This window comes from Rhinoraja longicauda, chromosome 21, assembly GCF_053455715.1.
Source record: "Rhinoraja longicauda isolate Sanriku21f chromosome 21, sRhiLon1.1, whole genome shotgun sequence".
Lineage (NCBI taxonomy): Eukaryota > Metazoa > Chordata > Chondrichthyes > Rajiformes > Arhynchobatidae > Rhinoraja > Rhinoraja longicauda.
The window spans coordinates 22,550,319-22,568,403 of record NC_135973.1 but is presented as its reverse complement, the minus strand read 5'-3'; the positions used below and the strand labels follow the sequence as shown (position 1 = coordinate 22,568,403).

The 18,085-nt window shown below is 45.7% G+C and overlaps 1 protein-coding gene across 1 annotated transcript in view; it reads left to right on the top strand.

Moving 5' to 3' along the window:
- The window catches only part of LOC144604296 (platelet-derived growth factor subunit A-like), a 61,481-nt gene that overhangs the window by 5,133 nt on the left and 38,263 nt on the right, over positions 1-18,085 (top strand). Inside the window, exon 3 of the mRNA XM_078418543.1 lies at positions 11,851-11,949. Within this exon, the coding sequence (XP_078274669.1) occupies positions 11,851-11,949 (99 nt within the window). The remainder of the gene's footprint in view (positions 1-11,850; positions 11,950-18,085) is intronic.

Here is an 18,085-nt window from a genome sequence, read left to right as displayed (position 1 = left end):
GCAGGCTGTCGAATTAAATGAAATAACACATAAAAACAATGGAGTCGAAATCAAGCACAATATGTTGAGTGGAGGGAAAGGTACAGAATGTGGAATATAGTTCTCAACATTATTATGCAACATTTGCAGAGATGAAGTCTAATGGCACAAACTGCAATAAAAGAAAATTTCTGAGCATGGAACTTGGGAGATCATGTTGCTGTTAAATACGACATTGGTGAGGCCACATTTAGAGCATTGTGTTCAGTTTTGGGCACCATTTTATAAGGAAGATATTGTCAAGCTGGAAAGTGTGCAGAAAAGATTTACAAGGATGTTGCCAGGACTCGAGAGCCTGAGCTGTAGGGACATGTTGAACAGACCAGGACTCTATTCCTTCCAGCGCAGGAGAATGAGGGATGACCTTATAGAGGTGAACAAAATCACGAGAGGAATAGATCAGGTAGATGTACGGAGCCTCTTGTCCAGAGTAAGGGAATCGAGACATAGGTTTAAGGTGAGGGGGGAGAGATTTAATATGAACCTGAGGGATAACTTTTTCACACAAAGGGTGGTGGGTGTATGGAACGAGCTGCTGGAGGAGATAGTTGAGGCAAGTACTACAGCAATGTTCAAGAAACATTTAGACAGGGTATGTGGATAGGACAGGTTGAGAGGGATATGGGCCAGACACACGCAGGTGGGACTAGTGTAGATGGGACATGTTTGTCGGTGTGGGCAAGTTGGGCAGAAGGGCCTGTTTCCACACTGTAAGACTCTGACTCTGTGACGAAAAGACAAATTGTTTTGTTTGAGTGGAGATTCTGTAAGTAGGAAAATCTCTTTCAGTGCAACGGAGAGAGAATTGCTGGGATGCTCCCGTGCAGTGCTAGAATAGACTTGATTGGCTGAATGGCATCTTCCATGTTGTAATGTGTCATAGCCATAGAGTGATAGAGCGTGGAAACAGGCCCTTCAGCCTAACTTGTCCACTCCGACCAACATGTCCCATCTACATTAGTCGCACCTGTCTGTGTTTGGCCCGTACCCCTCTAAACCTGTTCTACCCATGTAGCTGTCTAGATGTTTCTTCAGATCAGTTCAGCACAGGAACAGGCCCAAGGGCCACAATGTCTGTGCCGAATTTAATAGAATTAAGTAAAAATAGAAAAAAACTCAATGACATCAGGAGCATTTCCATTCATTCCACATACAAAGAAAATGGCTGAATGCATTCACATTTCTCGAGTGTGTTGAGGTATGGCAAGTTAAACTGAACTCATCTGCCTGCACATGGTCCATATCCCTCCATTTCCTGCATCTGCACGTGCCTATCCAACAGCCTCTTAAACACCATTATCCTATTTGCCTCTACCACAACAACTGTCAGCATGTTCCAGTCTCCTGCCATCCTCTGTGTAAAAAAAACTTGCCACGCTCATGTCCTTTAAACTTTGTCCCTCTCACTTTAAGGGCGGCACCATGGTTTTGTTTCTCCGTGAAAAGATATTTGGACAGGTACATGGACAGGAAAGGTTTAAGGGGTGGAAGAAGGGTCCCAACCCACTGTTACTTCAGCATTTTGTATTTGGTTATGGTTTAGGGAGATACGGGCCAGAAGCGGGCAAGTGGGACTAGCGATGGTGCTAATGTACAGGGATCGCTGGTTGGCGCGGACTCGGTGGGCCAGCACAACTGTTTCTGTGCTGTTTCTCTAAACTAAACTAAATGAAGCCATCCACAGTGTATAGATACAGGGTAAAGTTTCTGGTCACAGTGGTTAATGCTGAGTGGTATTCAAGAGTATGGGAAGAAGCTGTTCTTGGACATGCTGGTCAGGTTTTCAAGCTCCAGCACCTTCTTCCTGATGGGAGGAGCGAAATGAGAGTGTGGCCTAGGTTGTGTGCGTCTTTGATGAGGCAGCAACTCCTGTAGATCCCCATAGATTTACACATGGGTCAATTGGGCTTTTATTATCACATGTGCAAAGAGCAAACACATAGTGAAATTCTTTTCTTACCAGCCGTCCAATTGTGTTTTTGTGGACTGCCCCGGGCAGGCTGGAGTCCGCTGAGGCTCATTCACCTTCAGTATGGTTGAGTGCCCTGCCAATTGTACTGGCAAAGGTCACATCCGAAGAATGATACTTGGGCAAGGTTTGACTTACAGCCAATTGCCATCCCCAAGCACATCCCCGATCAGCAAGTGTACAGAAATACCCCACGGATCCCGCATGCAAGAGGCGCCATATTTTGGTGCCATTTTCAAAGTCTAGTCTGTGCTCTTGTTGTTATGAGCGGTGCCCGTTCCAGACAAGCCCCAGGCTGCAGCAAGACTCCAGCCGTCGCCTTCCTTGGACGTGCGGGTCGACCTGCAAACCGACGTCTCTCTCCTCGCCCGTCCACCTTGGGGCCCCTCCCGCAGCTGACCTTGACCACCCCGTACACTAACACTATCCTACACACCAGTGACTATTTACAATTTAACCAAAGGCAGTTAACCCAATTAACCTACAAACCTGTACGTCTTTGGAGGAAACCGAATCACCCGGAGAAAACCCACGCAGCCACAGGGGGAACGTACAAACTCCGTACAGACAGCACCCGCAGTCAGGATCGAACCTGGGTCCCTGGCGCTGTAAGGCAGCAACTCTACCGCTGCGCCACTGTGCCGCCCCTGTGTTGCTGATCGAATTGTGTGACATTAAGATAGAGATAGTGAGATACAATCTGGAAACAGGCCTCTTCAGTCCACCGAATCCACACTGGCCTTTGATCATTCTGTTATCCCATTCCCTCATCCACACCCTACACACCAGGGGTCAATTTACAGATCCAGGATAAAGGGAATAACGTTTAGTGCAAAATAAAGTCTAGCAAAGTCTGATTAAAGATAGTCCGAGGGACTCCAATGAGGTAGATGGTAGGCCAAGACTGCTCTCTAGTTGTTGATAGGTCGGTTCAGTTGTCTGATAATAGCTGGGAAAAAGTGGAATTCTCTGCCTCTGAGGGCAGTGGAGGCCAATTCTCTGAATACATTCAAGAGAGAGCTAGATAGAGCTCTTAAGGATAGCGGAGTCAGGGGGTATGGGGAGAAAGCAGGAACGGGGTACTGATTGAGAATGATCAGCCATGATCACATTGAATGGCGGTGCTGGCTCGAAGGGCCGAATGGCCTACTCCTGCACCTATTGTCTATAAGAAACTGTCTCCGAATGTGGATAATAATCTAGTGTGACAATCATCCCGGCCGATTGTTCCAAGTTTGAACACTGCACTTTGTAAGGAGACTGTATGTTTATGTGCGTTATCAATATATGTATACATAATTTATACAGCGGTATGAACATTGATTTCCCTAATTTCAAGTAACCATTGCATTCCCTCTCCTCCGTCTGTCCCCCACCCTAGTCATCTTGCTCGTTTCCCTTCGTTATCACCTCTTCCACAGCCAACAGTGGTCCTGGATACACGTAGCTGCCGGCTCCGATCTGCTTTGTACCTTTTCACACCTCTACTTTCCCTCTCCCCTATAACTCTCAGCCTGAAGAAGGGTCACGACCTGAAACGTCACCTGTTCCTTCTCTCCAGAGATGCTGCCTGATCCGCTGAGTTACTCCAGCTTTTTGTGTCTACCTTCGGTGTAAACCAGCATCTGCAGTTCCTCCCCACACATGCTTTTGTGTGTTTTTGTGGACTGTCCCGGGCAGGCTGGAGTCCGCTGAGGCTCGTTCACCTTCAGTATGGTCGAGTGCCCTGCCAATTGTACTGGCAAAGGTCACATCGAAGAATGATACTTGGGCAAGGTTTGACTTGCAGCCAAGCAGGTGAATCAGAGCCCAGTTACAATGGGTGCAACAGTGCGGGAGGGGAGGGATTTTCCTAATCTCATTCACCGGCCTGTTCCTTAGCCTTCTTTATTTTCACAATGTATATTCTTTGGGCTTTCAAACGCCGATTTGCTTGTCAGTAATTTATTCACGTTCGGCTTCTGAAGTCTGCCTCCAATTCTTCTGTCATACAGTTTCCGTAACTCTATCTGGTTCAGCGTTGCTCTGTACCAAAGCCGCCTGCAGCCATGATTTCAAAACAATTGTACACATAATTTCATGTCAAAAGCATTTGATTGATTGACATTGATTAATTGAATGATATAGCATAGAAACAGGCCCTTCGGCTCACCGAGTCCACACCGACCATCGATCACCCATTTCCCTGTTATTCCACTTTCTTATCTACTCCCTACGTACTAGGGGGCAATTTACAGAGAGCCAATTAACCTACAAACTCACGCATGTTTGGGATGTGGGAAGAAACCGGAGCACCCGGAGGAAATCTGCGAAGTCACAGGGAGAACGTGCAAACTCCGTACAGACAGCACCCAAGTTCAGGATCGAACTTAGGTCTCTTGTGCTGTGAGGCAGCAGCTCTACCAGCTGTGCCACATTTATTTAGGCAATTTCTGATGTGAAAACTCAAAGAGGTCTGTGGCATTGGGATTAGTTCATGCTGTATCTGTAAAAGCCCCTTTAATTGGATTTGCTGGGAATGACAAAACAAAAAATACTATCTTTAGTAAGATAGACACACAAAGCTGGAGCAACTCAGCTTGCCAGACTCTGATCTGGTGAGTTATTCCAGCTTTTGGTGTCTATCTTTGGTTTAAACCAACATCAGCAGTTCCTTCCGACACAAATCCTGTTGTGCACACTCCAAATACTGATGCTACTAGACTTTAACAAGGCACTGCTAGTGGTTATAATTAGGCAATATAACAATTGATCTCAGTATCACTTTCTGTCAGCAGTTGAAACATGGAACATAGAACACAGTGTGTTTTTAAGCATACAGCACAACAATAGGCCATTTAGCCCATTGTGTCTGTGCTGAACACGAGCGCAGGATGATGAGGGGTGATCTTATGGAGGTGTATGTCCATGTGAGGAATAAATAGAGTGAATACACACAGTCGTTTACCCAGAGTGGAGGAATCAAGAACCAGAGGACAAAGGATTAAAGTGAAGCGGGAAATATTTAATAGGAACCTGAGGGGCAAATTTTTTACAGAAAGGGTGGTAGGCACATGGAATGAGCTGCCGGAGGAGTTAGTTGAGGCAGGTGCTATCACAATCTTTAAAATCATTTGAACAGGTACATAGATAGGATAAGTTTGGACAAACGCAGGAAGGTAGGACTAGTGTAGATGGAACATGTTGGTCGGCATGGCCAAATTGAACCGAAGGGCCTTTTCCACACTATTTCTCTGAGTCTATGATACCAAGACCAACTCTCATCTGAAGATAGACAAAAAATGCTTGAGTAGCTCAGCGGGACAGGTATCATCTCTGGATAGAAGGAAGGGGTGATGTTTTGGGTCGAGACCCTTCTTCAGACTGAGAGTCAGGGGAGAGGGAGACACAAAGATAAGGAAGGGGAAGGTGTCAAAATGAGACATTGAAAGAGATGGAGATCAAGGCGAACGTTTCGCTGAACACCTCCGCTCAGTCTGCCTAAACTCACTTGATCTCCTGGTTGCTAAACACTTTAACAACCCCTCCCATTCCCACAATGACCTTTCTGTCCTGGGCCTCCTCCATTGTCAGAGAGAGGCCCAACGCAAATTGGAGGACCAGTACCTCATATTTTGCTTGGGCAGCTTACACCCCAGCGGTAGAAATGTTGACTTCTCTAACTTCAAGTAACCCTTGCTGTCCCTCTATCTCCATCCCTCCCCCTTCCCAGTTCTCTGACCAGTTTGACTGTCTCCCTGATTACATTTAATCTCTGTTTGCTTTGTTGGCACCTTCTCCAGGCCAACAATGACCTATTCTACATTTTCCTTAATCCCCATCTCTTTTGATGGCTCGCTTTGACACCTTCCCCTTCCTTATCTGTGCCTCCCTCTACCCTGGCCATCAGTCTGAAGAAGGATCTCGAGCCGAAACGTCACCCATTCCTTCTATCCAGAGATGCTGCCTGCCCCGCTGATTTACTGCAGCATTGTTTTGCCTATCTTCGGTGTAAACCAGCATCTGCAGTTCCTCCCGACACCATCTCTTATCTGCCTGGACATCATCCATGCCCCTCTATTCCCTGCACATCCATATGCCTGTCCAAAGGCCTCTTAACTGCCACTATCGTATCTGCCTCCACTGCCGACCTTGGCAGAGCGTTCCAGGCACCCACCACCCACTCTGTGCGAAGGAACATGGTCTGCACATCTCCTTTAAACGTTGTCCCTCTCACCCTAATACTACGCCCTCTAGTCTTGGACATTTCCATCCTGGGAATAAGATTGAAAGGGTGTAGATTTCTTTGTTTTGCACAATTGAGAATTTGAGTGGGGGATTATTGCAGGTCTGATTTTAATCTGATTTTCCTTTGGGTTTTATTCCCTCCTGTTCTCTGCCTCAAATTCTCTAAGGAAAAGATAACATCTGGTGTTTTTACACATTGAATGAATTGTGTTGCACCTTATTAATAGAATATATGATATGTGAGGAAACAAGGCACTGCAGATGATGGTTTACCAAGGAAAGAAACTAAAAAGATTAGTAAGCGTGTCAAAGGTTACAGGGGGGGGGGCAGGGGAATGGGGTTGAAGGGGAAAGATAGATCGGCCATGATTGAATGGCGGAGTAGGCTCGATGGGCCAAAAGGCATGGTTCTGCTCCTATGACTTATGGACATGCTGGAGTAACTCAGGGGGTCAGGCAGAATCCCTGGAGAACATGGGTAGGTGACCTTTCTTGATCCTGACCCGAAACGTCACCTATCCATAATCTTCAGGGATGCTGCCTGACCCGCTGTGTTACTCCAGCACTTGATGTCTTTCCATATCATTTATGAGGGTTTGTGAAGGTTAATATTCAGTATTGTATTAGTTACAATAGATTGCATTGTTTATTTCATTTTAGTAAAATGTGAGGTATTGTTTTATTGTTTACCTTTTGATGTGATACTGTGGGTCATTGTTAGTTCGGTGCTACACTTAGTGAAGAAATCATAAAATAAGCTCCCACACGCGTATGGAAGTGTGGTGACAAATGTCGCTTGGTTTGCTTGGCTATTCGCTTGGGTAGCTTACAACCCAACAGTATGAACATTGAATCCTACAGTTTTAGGTGGCTTTCCATCACCCCTCTCTCTCCTACGCACCAGCCTAGTATGCACCCATTTCTCCCACTATCCCGCCCCACCCCCCCCATTTTCCTCTTCCATCCCGTCCCTTTCCACCTATATCCTTCCCTTCCCGTTTTGAATTTCATTCCTCTTCTTTCCTTTTTGTCGCCTTTTCATCTCTAGCCTTTGTCTACCCATCTGTCAATCAAACCCTCCCTCACCTGTACCCACCTATCACTTGCCAGGCTTTGTTTCGAACCCCATCTCTTTTCCAGCTTTCTCCCCCTTACTACAATCAGTCTGTAGAAGGGCTCTGACCTGAGATATCAGAACCTGTTCCCCAGCATGGCAAAATCAAATACTCTCGGTAGAAAGTGGGATAAAGTAGAATTGTTCCTGTGCAGCACTGGTCTAGTTATGTTCCCAGGATGGAAATGTCAAATACTAGAGGGCGTGGCGTTCAGGTGTGAGGGGCAAAGTTTAAAGCAGATGTACGGGGCTTCTTTTTTACACAGAGGGTAGTGAGTGCCTGGAATGTGCTGCTAGGGGTGGTGGTGGATGTAGATACAATAGTAGTGTGTGAGACGTTTGGATAAGCACATAGATATGTAGGGGATGAGGGATATGGGTTATGTGCAGATGATAGACACAAAGTGCTGGAGTGATTCAGCGGGCCAGGCAGAATCTCTGGAGAAAAAGAATCATTGACGTTTTTGGTGGGGATATTTCCTCAGACAGAAAGTGGAGGTGTGGTGGGGGGGGGGGGGGGGGGGGGAGACACTGAAGGCAAGAACTGGCCAGAACAAATCATGGCCGGAAACAGATGTCCTCAGGAAGGGTCGAGCCCATAATGGCCCATTGTTGGCTGGGAAGGTGTGATTACAAGGATGCAAACAGTGGAACTGGTAGGACGACTGAGGTGGGGGACGGGGGAAAGAGGGAAGGGGAGGGAATGCAGGAGTTACTTGAAACTGGAGAAATCAACATAGATTATGTGCAGGTAGATAAGAGTTGGTCCATGTTCTTCAGAACTCGCTGCCTAACTCGCTGAGTTATTCCTGCACTTTGTGTGTTTTTTTCTCCATAAACCAGCACCTGCAGTTCCTTCCTTGTGCCTCCAAGTTGTGACGTTTTGCCCCTTAGCTTTTTGCTGAGTTAACCAATCTCACAGATGGGTAGCAGACTGGAATATTAGAGATGACCATAACAATTGTACATCAGCGAAGCTACACTGCTTTTAAAGTGTATATAAGTGTTTTTGCCGAAGCAAGTTACACAGTTTTATCAGTTCTGGTCGCCCCATGACAGGAAAGATGTGGAGGCTTTGGAGAGGGTGCAGAGGAGGTTTACCAGAATGCTGCCTGGATTAGAAAGTTTCAGCTGCAGGGAGAGGTTGGAGAGACTTGGATTGTTTTCTCCGGAACGTCGGAGGTCGAGAGGAGACTTGATCGAAGTATATAAAATTATGAGAGGCATAGATAAGGTAGACAATCAGTACCTTTACCCAGGGTAGAAATAACCCGAGTGAGCATAGCTATAAGGTGAGAGGGGAAAGGTTTAATGGAGATGTGCGGGACACATGGAGTGGTGGGTGGCTGGAACACCTTGCCAGGGGTGGTGGTGGAGACAGATGGTAGCTAGGTATATGGAAGAGCAGGAGATAGATGGATATGGATCATGTACAGGCAGATGAGATCAGCTTAACTTGGCTTCATGTTCAGCAAACATATTGTGGGCTGATATCTACATGCAAGTATCTGCATGCGTATTTGTATCCTCAATGAAGGGATATGGATGTGTACACAATTGTCAGTGAGGAGCTCAGGGGAGAACCTTTCATGCCCTTGTTTTGCTTCTCTACTCTTTAGACTTTTAAACTTTAGAGGCCCTTCAACCCCCCCCCCCCCCACGTCCGCTCCGCCCAGCGATCACCCCGTACACCCGCACTATCCAACACACTCGGGACAATTTACAATTTTACCAAAGCCAATTAACCTACAACCCTGCACATCTTTGGAGTGTGTGAGGAAACAGGAGCACTTGGAGAAAGCCCACGCGGTCACAGGGAGAACGTGCAGACTCCGTACAGACAGCACCCGTGGTCGGGATCGAACCTGGGTCTCTAGCGCTGTAAGGTAGCAACTCTACCGCTGCGCCACCGTGCTCAAGACTCGTGCTTGAACATGACCTGTACTACAGCAAGTAGCGCTGTTAGGAAGTCAGTAAGATGGCAGACTCATCTTTAATCACTAGCACTACATGTACTGAAGTCAATAGAGCTGATTACAGACAGTTAAATCCCAGGAATTGCACTATGTATTTAGCATTAGCATCCAAAGGCTTTTTCTTTTCTAATAGTGGAAAGCAAGGTGAGAAAATGCCGTTTAGTTTAGTTTCGTAATGCATCTACTGGTGTATGGAACGAGCTGCCGGAGGAGGTAGTTGAGGCAGGTACTATATATATATATTCCTTTATTCATCCCACACCGGGGAAATGTACAAATTTCATCAGTGAAGCTTCACTGCTATCATAACCTTTAAGAGACATTTTGGACGTACATGAATAGGATAGATTTAATCGGTTATGGGCCAAGTGCGGGCAGGTGGAACTAGTGTAGATGGTGCATGTTGGTCAGCGTGGGCAAGTTTGGCTGAAGGGCCTGTTTCCACGCTGTTTGACTCTAAATAAATCTTGAAACAGTCCCTTCGGCCCGCCAAGTCCACGCCAACCATCGATGACCTGTTCACACTTGTTCTATGTTATCCATTTCTCCCCTAAAAATTAAAAAGATAAAATGGAAAGTAAAATAACAAAATAAATAGAATAAAATAGAGATAAACGGCTCACTGAATGCATGAGATAAATAGGTGATACTATTATTATAAATGAGCAAACATCTGACTTCCTGAGTTAGGACTCTATGAAATGTGCTGTCTTTGAATTACCACGGTGTTTTTTTCTATATTGGCATAGTTTAATCACTGAGCAGCAGTACATCTTATATCTGAATCTACACAAACCGTGTTTTCTACATATTCAGATCATGTGAATGTTGGTTTTACAAGGTTTTGCACATTAAAAAAATCCTGTTGCATCCATATTAGTGAGTCGGATCATTGAATTTTCCAATTTTAGGTAACTTCAACCCCCTCCCCCCCTCGTTTCTTCCCCAAACCCCCCCAATTCTTCCCCACTCCCTTCCCTCTGCCCAACCTGGACTCACACCGATTTCTCCCCTCCCCCTCCACCTACATTCTTTCTTCTGGCTTCACAATTTGCAACTCTTCAATCTTTTTGTCTCACACCTTTTTTCATCTCTCTGGCCAACTATCTGCCTATCTACCCCCCTGCCCTCCACCTATGTTTACCTGTTACCTGCCACGCTTTGTCCTGCCCCTCCTGTCTTCCAGCTCCCCCCCCCCCCCCCCCCCCCCACCATCACTCTGAAGAAGGCTACTGAGCCAAAACACCACCTATCCATGTTTTCCAGAGATGCTTTCTGACATGCTGAGTTACTCCAGCACTTTATCTTTTTTTAGTTAGACAGTAATTACATTGTCAGGTGAGATAAGGAGGCCAACAGGGCAGAGGGCCTCTGCTTCAATCTAATTCTTGATTAGTAAGGATGTCCAAGGTTACAGGTAGAAGGCAATAGAATGGGGCTGAGAGGGAAAAATAGTCTAGCCACAATCGAATTGCAGAGCGGACTCGGCTGGCTGAACGGCCTAATTCTGCTCCTCTGTCTTAATGACTTTGGACTTTAGAGATGCAGTGAGGTAACAAGGCCTTTGGCCCACCGGGTCCACGCCGACCAGCGATCACCCCGTAAACTAGCACTATCCTGCACACTAAGGACAATATAACAATTTTACCAAAGCCAATTCAACTACAAACCTGTACGTCCTTGGATTGTGGGATGATACTGGAGCACCCAGAGAAAACCCACCCACATTCCTGGTACAGACAGCACCCATAGTCAGGATCGAACCTGGGTCTTTGGCACTGTAAGGCAGCAACTCTACCGCGGCACCACTGTGTAGGCCTGATGTTTAATTAGTTTCCGCTCAAGTAGCAAATATGGTGAAGCTTGTTTTGGCCAAATCAGTCCTACTGAAGTTCGTTTGTAGCTTCATCCCCAGGGCCATAGCTGCTATGTACCGGTCCTGTTGAGCTGGATGGTCACATCGCACAGTGAACCGGCACAGACCTACTTGAACTTTATACTGTTTTAAAACTGTTTCTAATTTTGTTTCACTGGGTTGTATAAATTTATACTGATTCGCTAATTAATTTATTGCATCGTATGGAAGGCGCATTCCCAATCTCGTTGTACCCCTGTACAATGACAATAAAGATATATTGTATTGTATATTGTATTGTATTGTATTGCATTGTGTTGTAAACAATTAGTTTAGCTTAGTTTAGAGATACAGCATGGAAACAAACCTTTGGCCCACCGAGTCCACGCCAACCAAACCGGAATTATCATCTGAATTCCTGGGATCTTGGTCGGAAACATGCACCTTTGAACATCAAATGAGGATACACTGCACCTTGTAGTTAAAAGATCACACAGTTGGGTCTTGTTTGAGATTGAATCTGTGAGATATGAAACATGTGTTGTGGTTTCTCCATAGAAGCACAGATATAAATCAACACCAACTATTGAAATATCTGCTTGATCGTTAACATTGTCAAACATCAAATGATACAGCTGTTCCAATTGGCTTTGTGTTTCTTATACTACAGGCGAAGACGATCGTCTGGGCTCAAAGTCTCACAGTATTAATACAGTAAAACATGAATACACAAAACGCTCAGCACCTATAAGGAGAAAGCGAAGTATTGGTAAGTTTGATTTTAACATGTTATTTCCCACAGATCCTTCAAGTGTAAATTTGTTTTGGTGTGCAGTGATCTTGACTTTGCAAGGTTTTCTGCATTTTTTTTAATATTGTTGCATCCGTATTAATTAGTTGCTAATTATATTGATGCACATATTTCCTGACTACGGTGACAAACTAGAACGTTGAACAGTGTGCGTGTAAAAGTGATTACATTAACACATAGAACAGGCCCTGCACAGGAACAGGCCCTTCAGCCCACAGTGTCTGTGCCAAACATGATGCCAAGGTCAACTTTTATCTGACTGTGTATAATTCATATCCCTCCATTCCCTGCATACCAAGCATCTATCCAAAAGACCCCTGAACGCCACTATCGTACTGTATCAGCCTCCACCACCATCCCTGGCAGTGCGTTCCAGGCACCCACCACCCTCTGTGTTAAAAATAAAACTTGCCCCGCACATCTGCTTTAAACTCTGCCCCCCTCAATTTACAGCTATGCCCTTTGGTACCTGATTTTTCCATAGTGGGGAAAAACGTTCAGACTGTTTACTCTATCAATGCCTCATAATTTTATATACTTCTGTCAGGTCTCCCACAAACTTCACCTTCAGTGAACCACATTCATTATTGCATTATATCAAGTAATTGACTTCAACAAGCGGTAATGTGGTTCTGAAATTTGGTTTTGAATTGCTTGTAGATTTTATGTGGGCAATTTCACTGTGACATGGAGACTTATAGAGTCATAGAGATGTACAGCGCAGAAATAGGCCCTTCAGCCCAACTAGCCCATGCCAACCAAGATGCTCCATGTAAGCTGGTCCTATTTGCCTGTGTATCCCATTGAAACTTTCATTAGACTTTAGATTTTATTTTACTTTAGAGATACAGCGTGTAAACAGGCCCCTGACCCACTCTCCATACTGCTCAACGATCACCCCGTACACGAGTACTATCCTACACACCAAGGACAATTTACAATTTTACAGAAGTCAATTATCCTATAAACCTGCATGCTTTGGAACGCGGGAGGAAACTGGAGCACCCGTAGAAAACCCACGCGGTCACATGGAGAACGTACAAACTCCGTACATACAGCACCTGCAGTCACGGGTGCTGTAAGGTTGTAACTATCGCTGCATCACTGTGCCACTCAAAGAGACTTACAGAGTCTGAATAGGCCCTTCGGCCCAACCTGTCCATGCCCACCAAGATGCTCCAACCAATCTAGTCCCATTTTCCTGCATATCTCTGCCTGCTTGTGTACCAACGCGTATCCAATTGGACAGCACAGTGGTGTAGTGGTAGAGTTGCTGCCTTACAGCACCAGAGACCCCTGTTCGATCCTGACTACGGGTGCTGGCTATATACAGTTTGTACCTGCTCACTGTGACTGGCTTTTCCTCGGGTGCTCCGGTTTCCACCCACACTCCAAACACGTACAGGTTTGCAGGTTACTTGGTTTCAGCATAATTGTAAATAGTCCTTAGTGTGTGGGATAGTGCCTGTGTACGGGGTGATCGCTGATTGGCATGGATTCGGTGGGCCGTAGGCCCTGCTTCCGTGCTGTATCTCTAAAGTCTAAAGTCTACAGTAAAGTATCTCTCTAAACCTTTTTTCTCCATGTACCTATCCAATTTGCCTCATTTTTTAAAATCACTCAGAATTTTAGCTCTCATTTCCTCAGTTAAGGTTTAGAGGTGAGATTTCTCTGCACTTTATAGTAGGTGCCTTGTTGACTTTGTATGTTGCTATGGAATAAAGGTGAGGTGCTGCTGCCTCTCAGGTCATGTGACATGGCTGCTGAAACTAGTCGCTTGGCTGTTCCTCCAGCCTCTCGAAACCACACAGAAAGGACACAAAAACTCCACCTGCACATGTTATCTGGAGCAACTCCAGGTAGAATTTGGCTCAAGGACACAGCACACCTTGTGGTTGGCTTAATGTTGACAAAGTGTTCAATCTTCTCTTGTTGTTTATGCTGTTACCTGAACTTCTTGATGTTGCTGCCCTACCATATACTGAAAGTAGTTTCAATAGAGGCCAACCCATGAAGAAAGCTTCAACAGGGGAAATGCGCAACTCTTTGTTTTTTCACCAATTATTTCCTTCCTTGATTTGTTCTCACCTCCCTTTAGATTTTAGAGAAACGATAATCAGAATCGAGAACGAAAGGACATAGGTTTAAGGTGAGCAGGAGAAAGATTTAATGGAAGCCTGAGGGATAACCTTTTCACACAAAGTGTGGTGGGTGTACGGAATGAGCTGCCGGAGGTGGTAGTTGAGGCAGGTACTATCATAACATTTAAGAAACATTGATAGGGTAGGTTCAGAGGGATATAGGACCAAAGCAGGCAATTGGTAGTGTAGAAGGGGCATGTTGGGCTGTGTGGGCAAGTTGGGCTAAAGGGCCAGTTTCCACGCTGTATGGCTCTACGACTATGAGATACAGTGTGGAAACAAGGCCCTTCGGCCCACTGAGTCACCGACCCACGATAACCCCCATTAATGAACGGCATCCTACATACTAGGGACAATTTACAATTTACAGAAGCCAATTAACATAAGGACATCTTTGGAGCTTGGGAGGGAAACGGGAGCACCCGACGGAAACCCACACAGTCACAGGGAGTACTGCAAACTCCGTACAGACAGTACCCGTTGTCAGGATCGAACCCAGGTCTCTGACGCTGTAAGGCAGCAACTCTACCACTGCGCCACCATGCCACCTCGCCAGGAAATGCCTGCATGTCCCATGTGTGGGTGGAAATGGTGATGGTCAGACTGTGCACTTGCACAATGTTGCAGGCATTTCAGGAGAGCAAACATTGCATAGGGAATTGGCCGATGGTGTTTTGTTCCTTGAGGCTGTCTAGTTTGACACTGGGCAGCAGAGACATCAGTTCATCAGGGCAGCACAGTGGCACAGCTGGTAGAGCCCTGCAGACGTTCATGTGTTCAAACGTTCATCAGTCATAGGAGCAGAAGTAGGCCATTCGGCCCATTGAGTCCACTCCGCCATTCAATCATGGCTGATCTATCTTTCCCTCTCAACCCCATTCTCCTGCCTTCGTATCTCTCTAAAGCAACTCTAATAAACAGAATATTCACATGGTCCCAACATCTGAACCAACACCACACTGTGTCAAACCTGAGTCATTCTCATTGTCACTGTAATGCAATTATATTTTGATCAATAAATATTGGAATTATTTATTGATTTATAATTCTGTAGCCATTCCCTACTGGACTGACTTTTGTTTGTCGGGAGTTAGGTGCCAGAGAATCAGGGATATCTTTACTTTAGTTTGGTTTAGTTTAGAGAAACAGTGCAGAAACAGGCCCTTCAGCCCACCGAGTCCGCGCCGACCAGCAATCCCCCTGTACATAAGCACTATCTAATGCACTGGGGACAATTTACAAATCCTTACGAAAGCCAATTAACCTACAAACCTAGACATCGGTGGAGGGTGAGAGGAATCCAGAGCACCCGGGGAAAGGAAACAGGGAGAACGTACAAACTCCGTACAGACAGCACGCCTAGTCTGGATCGAACCCGGGTCTCTGGCGCTGTGATGCGGCAACTCCTCCGCTGTGCCACCGTGCTGCCCCATCTCTATCGAACAACCCGTGAAAGATCCCCTCCTCAGTGTGTGGGGTTGTGGAATCAGTATTTAATGATGGTCAGTAGTCGAAGCATTGTAATGAATGTTAGGAAGTGCCAGGGTGTAGGGTTTTATCTGTAATTCCCAGCCTGGTGAGTCACCTGCATACTTTAAATCCATTAACGCAGGGGAGGGGGTGGTGAGGCACTGTTTAGAGAGTTAGTCAGCTCAGCACAGGAACGGAGGCATCCTGCTAACTTTCCTGTTTAACAGGCAACAGAGCAGGACAACCGAGAATCAAGGAGCATTCTTAAAATAAAATAAAATTGGGACGAAGAGGGGAAAAAAAAGCAAAGTTTACTTGTAGGGCTGCAAGGTTTCTGGAGATTGGATTCCGTCGGTGCTGATAAGACACTGAGCTTTGTTCCCAGTGCTCACGGTGCTGTCTGTGTCTGTAGCTGTGTTCCTGGCGTGTAATGTGCACCTGGGTATCCATTAACCAGAACATAATTAATGATTTTGTCAGCAAACATTGCAGTTCGTGAGGAAGAGGATGTTTGATTTCACATGGCATAAGAAGTCCTTTTGGAAATCTAACTCGCTGTTGGGCATAGCCCCGTCTAAAACCTGGTAACATTATAACCTAGGGTTATAATAGTCTGAAGAAGGGTCTCGACCCGAAACGTCACCCATTCCTTCTCTCCTGAGATGCTGCCTGACCTGCTGAGTTACTCCAGCATTTTGTGAATAAATACCTTCGATTTGTACCAGCATCTGCAGTTATCTTCTTACAACCTAGGGGGTCAGGTTATACCTCCAGATTCAGGGACAGTTTCTTCCCAGTTATCAGGCAACTGAACCATCCTATTACCAACTAGACAGCGGTCCTGACCTCCCATCTACCTCACTGGAGACCCTCGGCTATCATTGATCAGACTTTACTAGACTTTATCTTGCACTAAATGTTATTTCCTTTATCTTGTATTTGCACACTGTGGACAGCTCGATTGCAATCATGTATAGTCTTTTCACTGACTGGTTAGCATGCAACCAAATCGCTCCCTAGTTGTTGGCAGGATGGTTCAGTTGCCTGATAATCGATGTGAAGAAAGGAGCTGCCTGACCCGCTGAGTTAGTCTCAGTCATACAGCATGGAAACGGGCCCTTCGGCCCGACTCGTCCATGTCGACCAAGATGTCCCATTTAAACCACCCATTTGACAGCTTTTAGCCCATGTCCCTCTAAGCCCTTCCTATCCACGTACCTGTCCAAGTGTTTTTTTTAATGTTGTGAAAAATCTGTGATGAACGGCTACTTATTGATCATTGTGTGAATAAATTAAATTAAATTTCATCCCATTGCAATGATGTAATGATAGATTCCAAGCCCTCCTTTCTGAAGTAGGGTCTCGACCCGAAACGTCACACATTCCTTCTCTCCAGAGATGCAGCCTGTCCGACTCAGTTACTCCAGATTTTTGTGTCTACCCTCCTTTTAAATCTGCGGCATTTACAAAAGAGAGTTTTAAAATGAATGCATGGGCTTCGTTAGCCTGAGTAAGTGGAGTCTTTGTTCGAAGAAGGGTCCTGACCCAAAACGTCAACTATCCATGATCTCCAGAAATGCTGCCTGACCCGCTGAGTTACTCCAACATTTTGTGCCTTTCCTTGGATTTGGTTTAGTTTAGTTTACAGATACAACGTGGAAACAGGCCACGCTGCTCATCGATCGCCCGTACACTAGTTCTATTTTATCCCACATAGGTGCCCTGCTCACGAGGGGCAATTTGCAGAAGCCAATTAACCTACAAACATGCATTTCTTTAGAGTGTGGGAGGAAACTGGAGCACCTGGAGAAAACCCATGCGGTCACAGGAAGAACGTACGAGCTCCACACACAGACAGCACCCATAGTCAATATCGAACCAGGGTCTCCGGTGTGATGTGAGACAGCAACTCTTTCGCCCTAACTAGCATCCGCAGTTTCTTAAGATAGGCACAAAGTGCTGGAGTAACTCAACGGGTCAGGCAGCATAGAGTCATAGAGTCTTACAGCGTGGAAACAGGCCCTTCGGCCCAATTTGCCCCACACCGGCAATATGTCCCATCCACACTAGTCCCACCTGCTTGCATTTGACCCATATCCCTCTCAACCTGTCCTATCCACATACCTGTCCAAATGTTTCTTAAACGTTGCGATAGTACGTGCCTCAACTGTCTGCTCTGGCAGCTCGTTCCGTACACGCACCACTCAGCATCTCTGGAGAAAATGGATGGCTGGCATTTCGAGTTGGGACCCTTCTTCAGACTTCTTGTTTCTCGTTTCTATAGCCTTTCTAAGCCCTTTGTTACATTGATAAGCATAGTACACAAGGCTGCAGAATTCTTCCTTTGTTTTTCCCCTGTAATGCGGTGCGTAATATGAAAAGTCTCTGCAGTTAAATGGACTTTAAAAAAATATTTTCCCCCTTGAATTTTTCTCTACAATGCTCTGTTGTTCTTTGGACTTGGAACGTGCTGTGGAAAATCC